This window comes from Terrapene carolina, unplaced genomic scaffold (genome assembly GCF_002925995.2).
Source record: "Terrapene carolina triunguis isolate 2854851 unplaced genomic scaffold, T_m_triunguis-2.0 Scaffold96, whole genome shotgun sequence".
Classification (NCBI taxonomy): Eukaryota; Metazoa; Chordata; order Testudines; family Emydidae; genus Terrapene; species Terrapene triunguis.
Window position 1 is genome coordinate 23256838 of NW_020664447.1, and position 20155 is coordinate 23276992.

A 20155-nucleotide genomic window follows, 5' to 3' on the forward strand; every position below is an offset into this window, starting at 1 on the left:
CACCTTGTAAGGTATCGTTTGAAAACTAATAACTTGCTGCTCAATATGAAATGCTTGTGAAATGTATGTAGCAACATTATATGTAAAGTTATGAATTCCTCCTGTGTGATGGTGTTAGCACATGTTCAAACTCATGCAGCCCTGACTAGGCAAAAGTTGTTAAGCAGGTCTATCCTAAACAAAGATATGTAAATTCAGGTAAATACACATTCAAGTAGTAAACAGGGTCCTTGATCCAGCTAGAGGGTGAAATGGCAGGAGACAAGCATATACAGGGGAGAACAAAGAGCATGCAACCACCCTCACCATCAGCCTCCATGTCGCCTTCTTTACTGTTTGAATAAACTTTGCTTTGATGGGTAATCCTCAGAAGAATCCAATTCAAAAGGGTGGCTGGACTACAAAACTGAGGGGCAAAAACACCCCAAGGCATCTCTCCCTATCTCTCTCTTTTACCTAAGATAACAAAGGAACCAGCCCCTGGACTTTGGGGGAGATCCTGACCTCAGAATTTGGTCAGCAATGTTGTTGGGAACATACCAGTAAGGATTTTACCTTCAACCAAGTCTAACTTGTTAAGTTTTAGCTACCAGAAAGCATTTTAACTTTATTTCTCTTGGAATCATTTCTGACTTTAATACCTCATATTTGTACTCACTTAAAATCTCTTTAAAAATAAAACAAGTTTATTTAGCTACAATCTAAACTAATTCAATGTTGTGTTTCAACTCAGCTGTTTGGTAACTCCAGTTAAAGTAGCAAACTGTTGACCATTGACCCGTCACAAGGGCAATGAACCTCTAATATCTGAACTGTTCAGGAGAGGGCTGTACAGTGCAGAACACAGGTTTTGGGGGAAAATTTTGGACTGGGAGTGTGTTGGGGTCACCCGACAAGTAGTAACCAAGGCTTCTGGAAGCAAGAGTATGTCTGGTGTGTTGCTGACAGGCTGCTGGGGTCAGAGTTGCTGGGTCAGGGCTGTATCTACCTATACAGAGACACGCAGTGTGTGACCTGCATGCTGGTAGGCTGTTTCTGAGCAGCCCAGAAAAGCATTGTGAGGTACCCAAGGTTGCAGGGCAGGCAGGGACAACTTCTCATTGGTCTGGACTGCACCCCGGAATGTGACAGTTCCACAGTTACTTGCTAACAGAGGAATACTGAGACTCAGGAATTCTGGGTCTATTTCAGGTTCTGAGGCAAGTGTATTCTAATAGAAAGAGACTCTTCTGCCCTACTCCCTGCCCCCCCAGCCCCAGCCTGCTTTTGTTTCAGTTCTTTCCACCCCCTAGCTGGTCATCTAAGTCCCCCAATGGCTTTGTCCCAGCCTGTTTTCTCACCACTCCCCCCCTTATCCCTCTGCATTCCAGGCAGGCATCCTCCTCACTGCCTGGGTACCACTATGGAGTGGGAGGGGTCGGGCACTGAAAGCAAAGTAATCTTCCTGCTCAATTCCTGTACCTGGTGTCACAGTGACCCCTGGCTATAGGAAGGAACTGAAAATCCTACTCAGCCTCACAGCATGCCTAATGCAGATGAAATCAGAGAATTTACTTGCCAAAGAAGTTTCTATTGAGCTTGTACAAACAGATTTTCAGAGGCTCATAACTTGGTCAAAGATGGGCAAATGTTCACAGGGATGGCAAAAGGTGCATCCCTGACTCCAGGGTGACCTCTGTGCCAAATTTCAAGTCCTTGCTCCAAGGCAAGGAGGCTCTAGAGCTTCTCAACAAATTTTGAAGCTCATGGCCTGAACATCTTATCCTCCCTGCCCCCCCGAAACCTAGTTCTGAGAAACAGCTGAATTGTTTTTACTGAAAGTTTCAGAAAACTTCATTCTGAGGCAGACACCAAATATGGAAAATTTCAGCCTGAACAGGTAAAGTCTGGCAAAGATATAAGCAATTAAAAATAGGGTCTTATAATGGGGCAACATTAACTATAGGCATTGCTAACTAGGCCACCCATAATATAGCATCTTTAAAGACATGCTCAGTCATAACACATTGAAAATATAGCAACAATAAGACATATATAATTTGTCCTCACAAGTTGCACTAAGTTATGTTGCCACAGAGCTGCTACACTCAGGTCAACATTCTTCCTAAATTCAATTCCTATGAGCACTCCTTTACCTTATTGATTTGACAATGCAGCCTTTGCAAAACCGGTGTCCGCATGGCGTCTGCACTGCTTCCCGTAGAGCCATCAAACAGATTGGACATTCATATTTACTTTCCAGGGGGGGATCAAACTCCACGTCATATCCTTGAGTCTCCTCCGTGAAGGAGTTTGGAAGGTTTCCAGTCCCACTGCTGACAGAGACACCTATGCTGTCTTCTTTAGCTCCAGCACTGCACGCACTGGCCATGGCTGCACAGCAGCCAGTCTCCAGATCTCTGGCTCTATAGCTGTTGTCACTCTGTATCAAGCTCATAGTAACTAGCTGAGTACCGAGGAGACGATCTGGAAGAACAAAGATATGTTAAATCAAGAATTCTAAAAGATGGCTTTCCAGGACCATTCTCCCTCCCGCACTCAGCCCTCATCTTGGACATAAAAAGGGGGTCACTGGGTCCCGAAATGTAAAACCTCCAGCCAAGTTGTTTCAGCTCATGGACTACCTTTTTATTGTCCTAACTTCCCTTCTATCTCACCTCACAATCTTACAACCTGTAGGGAGAAGCAGCCTTAATTTTTTTTAAACCGCTCTTGCAGTCTGCTCCATCTCTGATTTGCCATGTTATTTCAATCTGAAAAGAAAACATCTTTTCTCCCTATTAGAAGGGTCTCTCTAATATTATTTACCCCCATAAAGCCTTCTGAGATAGTTTGTATGAAAAATGCTGTACAAAACCGTTTTATTATATGAAGCAATCTCAGTTTCACATTCTGTGCCACTGTAAGTCATCTTTGACATTTTTAGGAAAGTAGGATTCATGGTTTAGGTTTCAAATTATTTGATATGAGTATTCTGGATGTACATCAGTGAATAAAATAGTACAAGAAACAAAGTAGATGTTCAGCTGCAAATGCGAGTCAAACAATATTGCAACGCTGATAAAATTTTTATATCAGCAACAAGATGCTCAATTTAGTCAGAATCTACAAAACATGAGATAAGGGTCAAATTTCTGCAGTACGATCTGGAAAGGCTAGACACAAGCAAACAGTACTCTAAAATGCTTTCCTGCTCTTCTGTACCTCCTCCAATATAGCTGGAAAGACAGCATCAAAACAGGAAATGAATCCTATTTACCTGCAGAAGGGAGAATATTGTTAGCAAAGTTAGTCTTTCAAATGCTGCTCTCAAACATGAATTCATTTAGCAATAAAGCTGATAAAGGCTAGTTCCTAGCGTTCAAAGCTTTAGGGATACTGCCAACTCTTCTCTGATATTCATCACTTAAGTATACCGCTACCTCGATATAACGCGACCCGATATAACACGAATTCGGATATAACGCGGTAAAGCAGTGCTCGGGGGGGGGGGGGGGCTGCGCACTCCGGTGGATCAAAGCAAGTTCAATATAACACGTTTTTAACTATAACGTGGTAAGATTTTTTGGCTCCCGAGGACAGCGTTATATCGAGGTAGAGGTGTATATTTCTTTAAAGCCCCCCTGTCCTTTTTAACAATACTTTTACAAGCCTGAAAAAGTCTCTTTGCACCAATTTTGTCATTTATTATTTCACAAAGATTGGTTTTCTTCCCGTATGTGTAATGACGATGGTTGGGTCCCCCCTAGTTTTTGTTTTTATATTATCACTTCTCCAAATGACATGAAGTCCACAGAAGCATGGCACAAGGGAGCATAGCTAGGGTATTACATAAAAAAAGAAGAGAATGTTAAGGTTGAAAAGTCAAACACTCAAAAGTTAAGGAATGCCAACATTAATGTTGCCTGTGTGAACTTAATTCAGCTTCAGTTACCTACTTTTTTATTTATTTATTTTACTGGACCCCTGCCTCAGTCAGCACAAAAGATGGATGTGCTCTGGAGGTTAATCAGAGTTGTGTACAGAGTGAGGCTGTTGCCTGTAGACCCCTGCCTCACTTATTACAGAAGCTAGAAGGTTAATGATGAATGAAGCATGGGATTGCAGGAAGAGACAGGATGGTTTTATGGTTAAGGAAGTTGAATGCCATCCTGGATAACTGGATGATATCCCTGCCTCTTAAACCAAAATGTTAACAGGTGGCCAGTGATTGTGTGTTCCTCATTTTCTGAGTGGCCAAACCTGGGGGGGGGGGGGGTGGTGGTGTCAGATTTGCAGAAGAGGAGCATGCTCCCAGATGCAACTGAAGCAGATTGGAGCTGTGCTTTGAACACAAAACACTACAGAAATGCTACCAAAAATAGGGTCTACTAATGGAAAGTGTTAGGCAAGCTAAAATATAGGCATTGGTGGCGTTACCAACACCACCTACAATAATGGGATAAGAAGTATAATTTTGGCCAAATAACAAAACAAAAGTTTCTAATAGTCAAATCTATTAGATTCCAGAATAGTCATTAAGTTCCCATGTTTGGGTCACTTAGAACTAGACTGGAAATGGCCTTATGGGATATACTTTATCAGTCAACCACTGGTGTAGGGAATGGTATAGAAAAACATAATAGGGCTTTCCGTTCCCAGGTGCTAATTTCTAGGAGTTCTAGCTATACTATTTATAATTGTCAGCAGGAGGACTTAAAAGGAATATCCACTTTTTTTGGTGTAGTCTGAGTGGTGGAATTTTAATAACTTCATATCAATTAGTTCTGAGATATGTCATTTAGGATAGACTACTTGGAATATTATAGTACAGTAAGTGGTTTACAGGTTTAATTCAAGGTGCTAGTTTAATTTATAAACTACTATGATTTTGGGTTCAGGCTACTAGAAAACCGCAACCCTACATGCACACACTTCAACCTGGCAACTGAGATCTCCTGGGATGCTCAAGTTAAGAGCCACTGGATTTGTAGAACTAGGATTGGGGGTTCTCAGTAGGCTCTCATTTCTGGAATTCTCCATCACTGACAGTTTGAGTTTGCTGAACTCAAAGGCAAAGTCTAATCTAGCCATTCAGTCAGTTGCCTCAAAAGCTAGGCAAGGCCAAGTTGGCAGGATGGGGTATAGCTCTCAAGTTTGAGACCATCTCTTGTGTGCTTTTATATTCTGTACAGGCATGCTGAAGTGCTGATAGGCAGATTCTGAATAATAAGTAATGCTTCTAAAAGGGACTAGTACCAAACCACTTAAGATACAGATAAGATCAACAGTGTGATGGATCTGGAGTTTTCTGTAATAATTTATTAACATTTGAAATTGACCTGGTTATTGTGATATTTACTGAATGCATATACTGAGTTAATACTGCTGTGGAATTGTCAGGAAATGCACTAAGGGAGGGGAAGGGTGGATCCATACATAGGCTTCTCAGTACACACTTGAGGCACAATGCAAGAGCCATTCACCTTGATCCTCCAGTGAGACCCCCTGGGTGGACTGGTCAGACAGGTTTTTCCAGGTACAAATCAGTACCTGTGAAGGGGGAAGGGAGAAAAATAAGACAAGAGGGCTTAAAGAATCACACTCACAGGGACACAGGTTTTTGAGACTGACCTTACAGCTACATTATAGCTTAAGTCGACATAAGCTATGTCACTCAGTGGTGTGAATTAGGCTGCCGCCCCCCCCCTCCGTGACATAATTTATGCTGATTTAAGCGCCGGTATGGACAGTGCTATGTCTGCGGGAGAGCCACCATCACTGGGACTCTCTCCTGTCACTAGAGAGTTTACTAAACTCTCTAGTGAGGCCATATAGCAGAGGTGGGCAAACTTTTTGGCCTGAGAGCCACATCGGGATTCCAAAACTGTATGGAGGGCCGGGTAGGGAAGGCTGTGCCTCCCCAAACAGCCCGGTCCCTGCCCCCTATCCGCCCCTCCCACTTCCCACCCCGACTGCCCCCCCTCAGAACTCCCGACCCATCCAACGCCCCTGCTCCCCGCCCCCTTACCATGTCCCTCAGAGCAGCAGGACTGGCAGCCACGCTGCCCGGCAGGAGCTTGCAACCCCGCCACCCAGAGCGCTGGTGGCACAGCGAGCTGAGGCTGTGGGGGAGGGAGGACAGTGGGGGAGGGGCTGGGGGCTAGCCTCCCTGGCTGGGAGCTAGCCTCCCTGGCTGGGAGCTCAATGGCCGGGCAGGACGGTCCGCGTAGATTGCCCACCTTTGCCATATAGCCTGAGAAACCAGTCTGCTGTGTGGGGCCTTCAGGAATTAGACTCCTGGCATCCCCTCAGAAGGGTGTTTAGACTCTAGGTAAGCTAGATACGCATGTAGACCTTTTGTTATTTTAAGATCCTTTTCTCTGAAATACTTTGTTCCTATGGTTAAACAAACAATACTTCTGTTTTAAGAAGGCTGTTTTGGGTTATTAATTCACTGGTCACAGCTCCTGAAGGGAAAAACCACAACTGCCCAAACCCAATCAAACCTTCAGGGTAAGAACTAGGGCCATGGCTACACTCTAAACTTCAAGTTTCAGAGTAGCAGCCGTGTTACTCTGTATCCACAAAAAGAACAGGAGTACTTGTGGCACCTTAGAGACTAACAAATCTTCAAAGCGCTCCCGTGGGAGGGCTCCCGCAGCAGTGCTTTGAAGTGCGAGTATGGTCGCGCGCCAGCACTGGGAGAGCGCTCTCCCAGAGCTGCAGGTACTCCACCTCCACGAGGGGATTAGCTGGGGCACTGTTTACACTGGCGCTTTACAGCGCTGTAACTTGCTGTATTCAGGGTGGTGTTTTTTCACACCCCTGAGCGAGAAAGTTGCAGCGCTGTAAAATGTCCGTGTAGCCAAGCCCTAGTACTGTAGACTGGTGCCTAATTTGAGAGAGAATGACAGGATTCCACCCCAGGAAAAGGGAAGGCATAAGACTTAAGGGGGTGCACTCAGAAGAGATGAGGAAACAGACAGGGATGCAGCTAATCCTGTAACCATGACACACAGGTATTCAAGAAGTCAAGCTGAAAGGAAGAAAAGAAATAGAGTAGGCCTTGTGCTTTCATCACAAGTATGAGCATTCCATCTAGTTTATAGAGTAGCATCTGTTAAAGACAGATCTCTTCCTTGTGATCATCATTTTATCCTTCTGGAAAATCCTACTAAAGTAGTACTCCAGGAGAGTAGGATTTTACCCAGTATAATCCTAACAATTTATCATTTACAGCACTTTACAGTTTCTACAGGAGTTTGAAGCATTACACTTACTCCTCTCCAATTTGAATTGCTTTCCTGTAACCAGAGTAGCTATGAACCATTCAGTCTATGGGGAAAAACATCAGAGTCATCTTAATGGATGAGTCAATGAAACCAATCAGCATCCTATTATTGCATAGAAAAATCCCTAATTTAAATTATAAACTAATACTCCTTTCTTACATGGAGCTTTCCATCTGCACACCCTGAAGAGGTTTATAAAAGGTGGCCATCTGTTTTACCTCTGTTTTATGGGGAAACTTCAGGCACAGAGAGACAATACTTTAAACAAATTAATCAAGTCAGTTTTAAGTGAGTTGCGGTGGGGTTCCTTCCAACACCCAGTGACTTAGGGCATGTCTTCACTAGCAATGTTAAAGCTACGAGGGGAGTAGCTCCCAGTGCTGGTGCACTGTCTACACTGCCACTTTATAGTGCTGAAACTTGCAGCACTCAGGGGTGTGTTTTTTCACATCCCTGAGTGAGAAAGTTGCAGCTCTGTAAAGTGCCAGTGCAGACAAGGCCTTAGTTTTATTTTGTCTTAAAGGAAAGTCCCTCCCCACAAGGGAGAGGATGTTTCTAAATCTTGAAGTTTACAGTGTAGCTGTAGACGAACAACTGAAAATCTAACAATTACTTAACCCTAATTTTAAACAATTCCTTCATGTACTTTTTAAAAAAAAATTGAGATCCTTTATTCTTTGTGTGTGCATCTGTTTCCTCATCCTCCAATACTCCACCTGTACTCCTACTCCTGCACAACAGCAGTACTGGAGCAGCATACCAGAGGGAGACAGACATAAACCTAATCTCTTTTACTGTAGGATCAGACACTTCTCCCTTGGCTGAGCTGGGGCAGACAATGAAATGAACTAACAGCGACTTAGTTATGGAAGCAGTGCATGTGCACTAGCATGATTCTTTCCTGGGGAATTTCCCTGCAAGGGGAATTTTAAATTGCTTGTAGTTCAGGTGAAGAGGATAGATTGGAAAATGCAGGTTATTCCCAAAACCAAGTCAAATTTAACCCTTTCTTCGCCACTTCACTGGGAATTTATTCTCCAGTCTAGAAGTCTCAGGAATCCTTCCCAGATATTCAGCTCAAGTTTTTATCCCCTTCCCTCCTGAAAAATATTTCTCTGGTCACATATTATCACTCATATATACAGATTAGTCTGGAAAAATGATGTTTTGTCAGCCATGATATTCCTTTAGCCCAGCACCACTCAGCTATAGTCATCAGAATAGCTTTGAAAGGAGGTGGTACCACCTCCCCAGCGACAAGGGCATAGAATTGAAGAACTGTTCTCTTCAAGTTTACCTACTCAATAAACATGTCCATAGACCAGAGCCACCAGAATTTGTCTGCAATTCAGAAGCCTGGACAAGTTATGTGGAATGCTTTATATGCACACTGTGACCTAAACGTCGGCCATTTATTCTTGGTAACTAAAGGCAATACCAAACTAAGCAGTTCAGGCTATATTTTGTTCAATTAACTGAACATCTTAAACTAAATTGGAGTGCATACATAGGTCTACAAATCCACACAGTAACTATTAAAAAAAAAAAACAACAAAGTGGAACAAGCTCAGAATTAATTTCCGTAATGCTTCTCTTTTTAAGGAACTGTGTAGAGTTTTTAGCCTGTGTGTAAAATACAGTAACTCCTCGCTTAACATTGTAGTTATGTTTCTGAAAAATGCTACTTTAAGCGAAACGATGATAAGCGAATCCAATTTCCCCATAAGAATTAATGTCAATGGGGGGGGGTGGGGGGAGGGAAATTTTTTTTGACAGACAAAAGTGGCTGCAAACATTCCCTGTGGAAACTGAATGTGATGATGAACCCACGCTATCCCACTGGAGCGCACCACTCCCTCGACTTTCCAAAGCGCGGGGGGGGGGGGGGGGAGAAAGAGAAGGTGTGCATGTGTGTGAGACAGAGACAAACACCGTGTGTGTGGTGACAGAGAGAGAGAGACAGAGAGAGAGGCGCATTGCCCCTTTAAGTACGCTGACCCCACTCTAAGTACACTGCCTTTTAAGTAGATTGGCAAGTTGAGACAGCAGCTGCTGCCAGCAAGCTCCCTCCGTCCTGAGCTCTGTCCCCCCCCATGATCTGTGGAGATGGGGTACAGGAGCGGGGGGGAAAGGGGGACACCCTGACATCAGCACTCCTCTTCCCCTCCCATCCCCTGCACAGAAAGCAGGAGGCTCCCGGGAGCAGCTCCAAGGCGGAGGGCAGGAGCACCGCATGGCAGTGCGGGGAGGGACAGCTGAACTGCCCGGGGATAGCCTGCTGGGCAGCTGCTGCACAGGGAACTTAGGGGAGCTGAGGGGGGGCTGCCGGTCCACCCTGGTTCCAAGTCCCCACCAGCTAGCTCCAACAGGCTGCTCTTTCTGCAAGCAGTGGACAAAGCCGGCGGCTGTTATAAGGGAGCATTGCGCAACTTTAAACGCGCACATTCTAATTGATCAGCGACAAAGATACAATGTTAACCGGGACGACGTTAAGTGAGGAGTTACTGTAAGATGCACTCAGTTTTGTCCTACAGACGACTATTTGACAGGAGCCTGAAGACTTCACCTCTTAGGGGGCAGTAGCTGAAGAGATGCTTTCTGAGTTGGGTAGTCAGGCACGGCTTTTCCTTATAGCTGCTGATGGCTGGTGGTGGTTGTCACAATTTACATCAAATTTACTCAGACTGCTACCAACAGGGAAAGCTGCTCTGATAAAAATGGAGAATGTAATGCTGAACACTTCTCTGTCAGTCACATCCCTAGGTCCAGAGAGCAGGCCCAGGCTACATTTTAGGACTCCAAAGGCCCCTCAGTATTGCCTCTTGTGCTTTAAGATCAAACTGCAACTGAACTTTTAACGAGCAGGTAACTTGATGCTGTGAAGCTACTTGCACTCCTGCACTATGAAGCAATGAGACTAAACGGCTTATCTCAGTCAGACCAGAAGAGCTGGCTCTTACATGAGCAACACGACTCATGATTTACCCTCCCCCCGCCAAAAGGCTCAAAATACCAATAGCCGTTTCTTTAGACTATCTATGCAAAATAAGAGTCTACATTCGAACTTAAAAACTTTTGTAACACGGTAAAGATGTTTTAAGTAAAACAAAGAAAACTCCAAGTTTAGGTAAAATAATTTAAATGCCCAATCTACAAGTCACACAATGAGTCCTAAATCTCTTTTGCACTCAAGACTCCTGTTGAAGTCAGCAAGCATTTCGGATGTACAAGGAAGGCAGAATCACACAGAAAATGGTTACACTCAGAGTGACTAGTGAGAGACTAGTGAGAAAAAATTTTTTAAGGAGGTAACAAATCCTATTGCTCGTTGTATACAACTTATATTCCCTTATATTCTACATATTTGGTATGTACCTTGCTATGCTTTCTAGAATCAATATAAGAGATGTATTAGTCACTATAACAATCTGTGCCTGTGACTGCAATGGGTACCCGCATGGCCCAGTAGTATGCCAACATTTTTATGGCTGACTTAGAAGCTTCCTCAGCTCTCATTCCCCAACACCCCTACTCTACTTGCGCTACATTGAAGACGACATCATCATCTGTACCCATGGAAAGGAGGCGATGGTCACAAACACCACCATAAACCTACTGACTGCTATACTTACCTACAAGTCTCCAGTTTCATCCAGACCACATCACATGATCCACTGTCTACAGCCAGGCTCTAAGATACCACTGCATTTGCTCCAATCCCTCAGACAGAGACAAACACCTACAGGATCTATCAAGCGTTCTTAAAACTATAATACCCACCTGGTGAAGTGAAGAAACAGATTGACAGAGCCAGAAGGGTACCCAGAAGTCACCTACTACAAGACAGGCCCAACATAGAAAGTAACAGAACGCCACTAGCCGTCACCTACAGCCCCCAACTAAAACCTCTCTGGTGCAACGTCAAGGATCTACAACCTATCCTGAAGGACAATCCCTCACTCTCACAGACCTTGGGAGACAGGCCAGTCCTCGCTTACAGACAGCCCCCCAACCTGAAGCAAATACTCACCAGCAACTACACACCACACAACAAAAACACTAACCCAGGAACCAACCCTTGCAACAAACCCCGGTGCCAACTCTGTCCGCATATCTATTCAAGGGACATCATCATAGGACCTACATTAGCCACACCATCAGGGGCTCGTTCACCTGCACATCTACCAATGTGATATATGCCATCATGTGCCAGCAATGCCTCTCTGCCATGTACATTGGCCAAACCAGACAGTCTCTATGAAAAAGAATAAATGGACACAAATCTGACATCAGGAATTATAACATTCAAAACCCAGTAGGAAAACACTTCAGTCTCCCTGGTCACTCAATAACAGACTTAAAAGTGGCAATTCTTCAACAAAAAAAACTTCAAAAACAGACTCCAATGTGAAACTGCAAAACTGGAATTAATTTGGAAACTGGACACCATCAAATTAGGCCTGAATAAAGACTGGGAGTGGATGGGTCATTACAAAAAACTAATTTCCCATACTAATTTCCCCCTACTGTTACTCACACCTTCTTGTCAACTGTTTGAAATGGGCCATCCTCATTACCACTATAAAAGTGATTTTTCCTCCCTTGGTATTCTACTGTTAATTGAATTGTCTCATTAGAGTGATACCCCTCCCCCCCAAATTCGTAAGACAACTCCCATCTTTTCATGTACTATGTATATATACCAGCTACTGTATTTTACACTCCATGCATCTGATGAAGTGGGTTCTAGCCCACGAAAGTTTATGCCCAAATACATTTGTTAGTCTCTAAGGTGCCACAAAGACTCCTCGTTGTCTAGTATACATGACTTCAGATTGTTATAACACTAGGAATTTTCTATACATTTTTACTATTATTTCTCTGCCTCATGTATAGGGCTGACAAAAAGAAAAATACATATTGACTAGTCATGATATAAGGAAAAATCAATAAAATGAAAACAGGCCAGAATAGTTATGGAACAATATTCTTCCAATACATAATACCATGTAAAAGGTATTAATTAAATTATTCGGCAATTACTCTTTCACCTTACCATGTGAATTTGCTCTTTTTTAATCTGCAGAGCATTTGCGGGGGGGGGGAGGGGGGGAGCGGCAGTTCTGGGCAGTGCAGAGAGAAGCCTGAGAGAAGCCGCGAGGACAGAGAACACCAGCGCCCGCAGCCTGCAGCCTCGGACTCTGTCCCCAGCAGGCGCGGGGCCCTGGCTTCTCTCCCCTGCTGGGCACTAGGCGGGCCCCGCACCTGCCGGGGACAGAGAAAACGGGCACCTACAGCCCCGGAGTTCTCTGTGCCCTGCAGGCGCGGGGCCGCAGCTTCTCTGAAGCCCTGGAGTTCTCTCTCCCCGGCAGCCGTGGGGCTGCGGCTTCACTCCAGCTTCGAAGCCGGAGAGAAGCTGCAGCCCCGCGCCTGCCGGGGACAGAGAACACCGGGGCCTGGAGCCCCGGAGAAGCCGGAGAGAAGCCACAGCCCCGCGTCTGCCAGGGACAGAGAACACCGGCGCCCGCAGCCTGCAGCCCCGGAGTTCTCTGTCCCTGGCAGGCGGGGGCCGTGGCTTCTCTCCCCTGCTGGGCACTAGGCGGGCACACAAATGCCCCAGTGCGCCATGGCGACCGCGCACACCGCGTTGGGGACCACTGCCATATTCCTTATATGAAGTTACTAAACCAAAATCTAACCCTGTTGTTCCAACCCTCCAGTCTATACAATGTTGCCAGCAGAGGCAATTACTTCAGTGCAAGGAAGGAGATGGTTTTGATGCAGATGCAGGTTTGGAAGTCAAGAGATTGCCATTCTAATTCCAATCTTTGCCGCAAATTTGCCATGTGACTTTGGGCACCTTACTTAGAGCTCAATCCCATAAACACTATTACAAGGCATATTAGTCAATGGGACTACTCACTACTTTAATGTGCACTATATCCAGAGAAGGGTGCAGGATCAGGTCCGTAGTCTCTGTGACTCACTCACTTTCATCCCATTTGGGCAGTGGTCCCCAACGTGGAATGGACCGAATGTCTATGATATTTATTTTGTAAAAACTCCTTAATTTTGCCAAATAATTTAATTAATACCTTTTACATGTAAAATTACCTTTTTTACCTTATGGATTAATATGTAATATTAAATATGATGTTTTTTGTATTATTTAATGTACAGATACAAAATAAGCCTTGAAAAATTGTTGACGCCCGCCACACACTTCTGAAAACATGAATGTGCTACTGGCCACAAAAAGGTTGGAGACCACTGCATTTGGGGATAACAATACAAAGAGTGTTGCAAGTTTACACTAATATTTGTAATGCACATTGAGATCCTTACATGGGAAGGTGCTAGAGAAGCAAAATGTAATACATTCAAACAGAGCACACGAAATGCAAAAAACAGAATTTCTGTTTTCTTGCTAATGCCCTTAGTAATAGTTGATTTTCATTCCAAATTTTTCCTTGAGGCATAGAAGTTCTTTACTAGTGACAGTTAAAACTCCCTAATCACTTGGCCAATAACAACTGTGATTAAATATTATTTAACTGTCGACCTAAGACTATGAAAATGTTCTTGTTCAAAGCAGAAAACAAAACAAAACAAAAAAAACCCCACAGCAATAACTGAAGTCTGTAAGACTTCATTTCAGTTCCAGTCATTGGTGCTGGATATAATTGCTCTTTCTTTAGGCCTCTGGGAATTTCTGAAGCTTTCTAGCTAGTTTCTCTTTGCTTGGAGAGAATGTTGACAATCTTTTATGATTAAGTAATTGCATACTTAGTGTTACTTAGGAGATTAGATGGGGGCTACTCAGTTATGCATGTAGTCTCTCCCCCGAGGGTGCATGTCCTGGTTAATCAAAACTTTTTTTTTTTTTGAGCTTTTCTTACTTTAATAAGATTTCTTGAACAGGAGGCAAATTATGATAAACAAAAAATGCATTCACAGTCCAAGGTAGAACACTAAGAAAAGGATCTCATTTCTATTGAGTATGTTTTAAATGGCCCCAGGTGTGACTGCCCTTGAACATCAGATGGCAAATAGTGAATAAGTGTAATTAAAAAAAGCTTATTAAATAATTTAAAGAGCCAGTACATCTGTTGACACTATTTTTTAATTCAGCTGAAATACTTCTCAGCTACATTCAGTTTCTCAAAATAATACTTTAGAGAGATTGTATCGATATAAGTAAATACAGAGCAAGTGTCATTTATGACACACAAAGGATGGTTCACGGATTAGGATGCCAGCCTGGGATGCAGAAAACCAGGTTTAATTTCCTGATCTGCTACAGATTTGCGTTTCTGACTATGCCACAGTTCCCCATACTCAGAGGTGCCGTGAAGATTTATATTAAAGATTAGGACAGGGAGCAGCAACGTTTGGCACACGGCCCGCCAGGTAAGCCCCCTGGCGGGCCGGGCTGGTTTGTTTACCTGCCGCGTCCGCAGGTTTGGCCGATTGCGGCTCCCACTGGCCGCGGTTTGCCGCTGCAGGCCAATGGGGGCTGCAGGAAGCTGCGGTGAGCACATCCCTCATCCCGCACCGCTTCCCACAGCCCCCATTGGCCTGCAGCAGTGAACCGCTGCCAGTGAGAGCCGCGATCAGCCGAACATGCAGACGCAGCAAGTAAACAAACCGGCCCGGCCTGCCAAGGGGCTTACCCTGGCGGGCTGCGTGCCAAACGTTGCCGATTGCTGGATTAGGAGGTGCTCAGATATGGCGGTAAAGGGGATGATACAAGTACCTAAGATTGTCTGTCTGCTTTAAGCATAGCCTCTCTTCTGATCCTGAAAACACTTTGTGCATGATTAGATTTGTTTATACTAGTCCTATTGACTTCAATGGGAGCAGCCATGTACTTAAAGTTAAAAATACGCATACTTTCAAAAGCAGGGCCAAACAGGACTCCTGGGTTCTATTTCTGGCTCTGCCATTGATCTGCAGAGTGACCCATGTCAAGTCTCAGTGCCTTATTTTAAGGCATCTTCTAACCTCATAAAATGGTCATGAAGATAGTTAGTGTTTGTAGAAATGCTGTGAGACCTTTGGATAAGATGGTGCTACACAACCATACTATTGTTAAACAACTGAAATATCCCTCCTCTTTTTACTCTGATAGTTACTTTTATTTCCACTTTGACAGGTGAAAGCAAGAGAGCATTTGTGTTGCACTATGTGTTTGTACAGCCACTAACACAATTGAGCTCTGAAATTAACTTGGGCTTCCGGGCACTATTGTGATACAAAAAGTTATTTTTCTGGAGGTTCTGGATTAATTAAGTTCATTGAACTGAAAACATGTACACTTCATCTCCAAAGATTTTCCATGGAATGGATTTTTAGTAGCAAAACTATTTGCAGTATGATTTAAAAAAACAAAAAAAACAACACAGCATATTAATTTACAACATTAAAACCTGAGACCTACATGGTATTTCCCTTCTCATTCACTAGTACCTGGTGAAACTCCAGAAAAAGTTTAATTGTGAGGAAAAACTGGAGAGGAACATGGAATGAGCAGCAGACCGGTGTGTATGTAGTGTGGGCAAGAGACTCATTTGCTGGCCATCACCAAAATAGTTCTACTGTTTTATCAAGTGTACTTAATACGTGAATAAGTTCTCTGCATGGTATTGAGACTAATTTTGTGGTCCTTTCATGCTACAACAAAAGTGAAATAACATGAATATAAAGTCATGGACTAGACAACTATGGCTCTTGATATTAAATTTATTCACAGGATCTGTAGAGAAACTCAGTTTGCTAGCACTCTTCTCATCGCCTGTAGCTTACAGAAGTGTATGGAAACAAGATGCTATAGCTTCAATGCAATTATAAGCAGAAAAATGACTTAAAGGGGTTCCATGTTTAGAACCTGCAAATCAAAAGGTGACTTTCTAATGACAAGTGCTGATTCCCAAACTATACTCTTTTTATCTTTTCCATCACTGAAGATGGTATTCAGAACTTAACCATTCTGTTGATATGAGACAGAAGAGAATCCACATTGCTCATAAATAGCTGTTGGCTGTGCAGTGCTAAACATTTGTCAGAAGCATACTTTGCCTCTGACAAGGTGGTTCCATTAATCATTTGTAATATTTTATGACCACACTAATTCTCTATGATTACAGACTATCACTTAATAGGAGGAAGGTTTCCCGTCATCTTAAACAATGGATGCAATCCAAACTGGTCTGACAATCTGATCAGTTTTGCAACTCTCTTGCCTCAAATCTAAAGAGGCATGAGGTTACCTTGTTTGAGGCAGAATTTATTAAATAAAACCAGCGTTATTGCACTCATAACTTATTGCACAGATGGAGAGGGATACCAGGTAAGGCAAGTTATACTAGGCAGGGTTTCCTTTCCTCTCCCCACACCACCAAGAATAATCTTCACATCTAACACACTGAGAGCTGTAAACTCACATATATACAGCTAAGTCAGTCTCTCTTTTTGAATACTATTATTTGTGTTGCATCCTATGAATGTCAGAAAAATACCATAACCCCATTAATGAGGCCATAGTTTAACAGATGAAAAGTTAGAAAAAGCTCAAAAGAGAATCTACCACCAGTTTCTAGGCTCAAAGAACTGAGCAAAAATACAGGATGATCATTTTTTAAAGCCAGCATTGGCATTAGCAAACTAATAGAAGGCAGCAAGGATCAGGATCAAGTGAGAAAACACACAGTATCTATCCCAAGAATTTACACCAAATAAAAACCCTTCAAGCTATTATACTTGGCAAGGGAAGAACTTAAAATATTTGTTATAAATATCAAATACTGCCTGTCTGTACCAGAGAGCAACTATCATTCTTGCAAGCAAATTGTATGCACTCTCAGATTTCATTTTTAAAGCACTTATAAATCAATTAACCAATTCCTAAAGCACTTAAAGTAGATATTATCCCCATTTTACAGACAGGAAAATGGAGACACAAATGGAAATCAAGTGATTTGTCCAAGACTATACAAGGACTCTGACAGAGTTCGGGTAGAACTCAGGATGCAAGCCACTAGATCACACAAAAAGAAGTCCATCTGGATATCAGGGAGCAGGATCAATTAATCAGTGGCCAAATAGTCCCCTCATGTAAACCAATACAAACCTAATCTCAGTGGGACAGGTGCTTGCTGTAAAGAGTGAGGGAAGAATCTGGCTCACAGTGTCTACAAACACAGCCTAGACTGAAGGCATAGCTTCCATTGAAGAAAAAAATCATGCTGCTTTAGAGATTTCAAGGCCAGAAAAAGGACCATTGGAATCCTCTAGTCCAGTGTTGGGCAACCTGTGGCCCGCGGGCTGCATGTGGACGTCAGGGTAATTCACTGGCGGGCCGCAAGACAGTTTGTTTACATTGATAGTCCACAGGCACGGCCACCTGCCCACAGCCCCCAATGGCTGTGGTTCGCCGTTCCCAGCCAATGGGAGCTGCGGGAAGTGGAGCGGGCTGGCTGCCGCTTCCCACAGCTCCCATGGAACGGCGAACCGCAGCCACTGGGAGCTGCGGGCCACCGTGCCTGCGGACAGTCAACGTAAACAAAATTGTCTCACGGCCCACCAGCAAATTACCCTGACAGGCTGCAGATTGCCCACCAGTGCTCTAGTCTGACCTTCTGTATAACACAGGACACAGAACTTCCCCAAAATAATTCCTAGAGTATAGCTTTAAAAACATCTAATTTTAGTTTAAAAACTGCCAGTGATGGAGAATCCCCACCCACCCTTGGTAATTTCTTCCAGAGGTTAACTCCCCTGTTAAAAATTATGACAAACTCAGACAGGAAATAAGGCTAGTGTCAACTTCCAGTAACCACTGGAATGGGTTATACCTTTCTCTGCCAGACTGAAGCCCATTAGCAAATATTTGCTCCCCATACAGATACTTACAGACTGTGACCAAGTCATCCCTTAGCCTTCTCTTTGTTAAGCTAAGTAGCCCCCAGGAGCTCACCTATCACTCTGAGACAGGTTCTCGCCTGCTGTGCTCGTTCTCGCGGCTCGTCTCGGACCCCTCTCGCGTTTATCAACATCCAGGATTTTGCCCTTTCACCCTCTGGGAAGACCCCCAAGCCGCGGTCAGTCTGAAACCCAACTGCCCTGGGCCACGCTAAGCCCGACCCCCGCTCCTAGCCCCCCGCTCCTTTCCGCCAGCCCCAGTGTCCCGCTCTCTGCGGGCCCCCCGGGAGGCAGGGAGACGCCGCGGGCCCCTCTCCCAGGCCCGGAGCTCGCCCCATGCACCGGAGCCCGGGCAGGGAGCTGGGAACAGAGCCCAGCGGCCCCGACCCCGCGTCAGGGCTGGGAAGCCGGGTCCGGGCGGAGCCGCCTGGACAGCCCGGGCTGCGGGGAGGGGCCGGCGGGGCCCAGCGATCCCCGCCCGGACACTCACCTCCGGCCGAACCGCCGCCTTCGCTTTCTGGCCCCAGCCAGGCCACTGCTTCCGGCTCCGGGCGGGCGCCGTGGCCGAGGGGAAGGAAGGCGGCCAGCGCTGCACAGCGCCCCCTGCGGCCGGTCCGCCCGGGCGGGGAAGCTCTCGCGGGTACTTACCCCGCACCGCAGGCGGCAGCGACACCGCCCAGGATGGGTGTCCGCCCTGGGCAGCACAGGGCGGGAGGAGCGTTTGTGCGCCGCCCCCGCTGGAGATTTACCAGCCTGAGCCTCGCAGCGCTGGAGGCTGGTGCCTGACTCCCCTGTCAGGCCCTGTGCAGGGATCCCTGCTCCGGCTGAGCCTCTCCTTGCAGCCCACCCCCCGCAGCGCTCCAGCATTGGGGTCAGCCGAGGGCAAGTCAGGACTCAGAGCCGGTGCTAGCCCATTGGGGGCCCTAAGCAGAATATTTTGGGTCCCCCTCCCATAATACTAAAACAGGCAAATAAAAAGCAAATGGGGGTTGCATGGGCTACCTAAACAGCTGATGAGGCGTAGGTGCCTCACACAAGCTTAGGGTTTGCAATTGGAGACTCTGAGCAGAAGGAGCCAGGCCACTTAGCACCAGCCCGTCAGCCAGGTGCACCCAGTCAGCTACTTACATGTATAAGCCCCCTCTCCACTCCCTTCCCCTCTCCTTAGCATTTCCTACTAGCTAATGTAGGTAGCTTCCCGTTCAGCCTTTGTGGATCTCTTTCTTAGGTGCCTAACTCTCTCCATGCATTGTATGGTGAACCTGGGTGCTTAGCTCGGGGCTGAAAATTTCTGTAGCTAGCAGGGCACCTAGGGGGTAGGTGTTTCAACCCTGAGTTGAAGAACACTTAAGTCCCTTTGGGCATCTGGGCCTTCCCCACTCTGTGCCTCCTTTTCTTTATCTATAAAATGAAGATAAGAACACTTTTCCACTCACAGAAGGCTGAATTAATTAGTTCCAAAATATGTCTTTTAAAAAGGCCCATTTGTTCATTCAAAAATACACATGAAACACCATACTTACATTTCTACATGGAGTAACACAACTGCAGGTTGCAAAATAGGCACTTGTACAAGCAGATGGTTATTTTTGCCTCCATTCCTGCAAACACATATATGCTTTATTTTAAGTAGGTACGTAGTCCCACTAGTTTCCAAATAATTGTTCATAGGATGGGGGCCTTTTTGTGCATAATGACCATCATTGTGCATCTTTTTATAGTAATGATGTAAAGGTGTTTTGAGACCTTTGTATAAAATACACCATGTAGTGGTGTGTGTTAAAGTGGCCAGTACTTCTATACTCATCCAGCCACATAGCTAACATACTCCCTGCAATTAACTGTACTGTGTATTAGGTACCCACCACTCTACTGCACCACACAGGGCCGGCTCCAGGCACCAGCTTACCAAGCAGGTGCTTGGGGTGGCCACTTGGGAGAGGGGCGGCATGTTCAGCTGT

The 20155-nt window shown here is 44.9% G+C and overlaps 1 protein-coding gene across 8 annotated transcripts in view; it reads right to left on the reverse strand.

The window, feature by feature from the left end:
• TRAF6 (TNF receptor associated factor 6) overlaps positions 1-18733 on the reverse strand; it is a 32726-nt gene extending 13993 nt beyond the window's left edge. Inside the window, exons 1-4 of one of the 8 annotated variants that reach the window (XM_024215471.3) lie at positions 18685-18733; positions 5466-5532; positions 3205-3259; positions 2136-2466 (exon numbers count right to left, since the gene is read on the reverse strand). In XM_024215471.3, coding sequence (XP_024071239.1) covers positions 2136-2437 — 302 coding nt within the window. In that variant the 5' untranslated portion in view covers positions 2438-2466; positions 3205-3259; positions 5466-5532; positions 18685-18733. Of the gene's footprint in view, positions 1-2135; positions 3301-5465; positions 5533-18249; positions 18380-18684 lie in introns of those variants that run through there. The other 7 variants (XM_024215468.3, XM_024215472.3, XM_024215469.3 and 4 more) reach the window with 7 other exon arrangements.
• Between the last annotated feature and the right edge of the window lie 1422 nt (positions 18734-20155).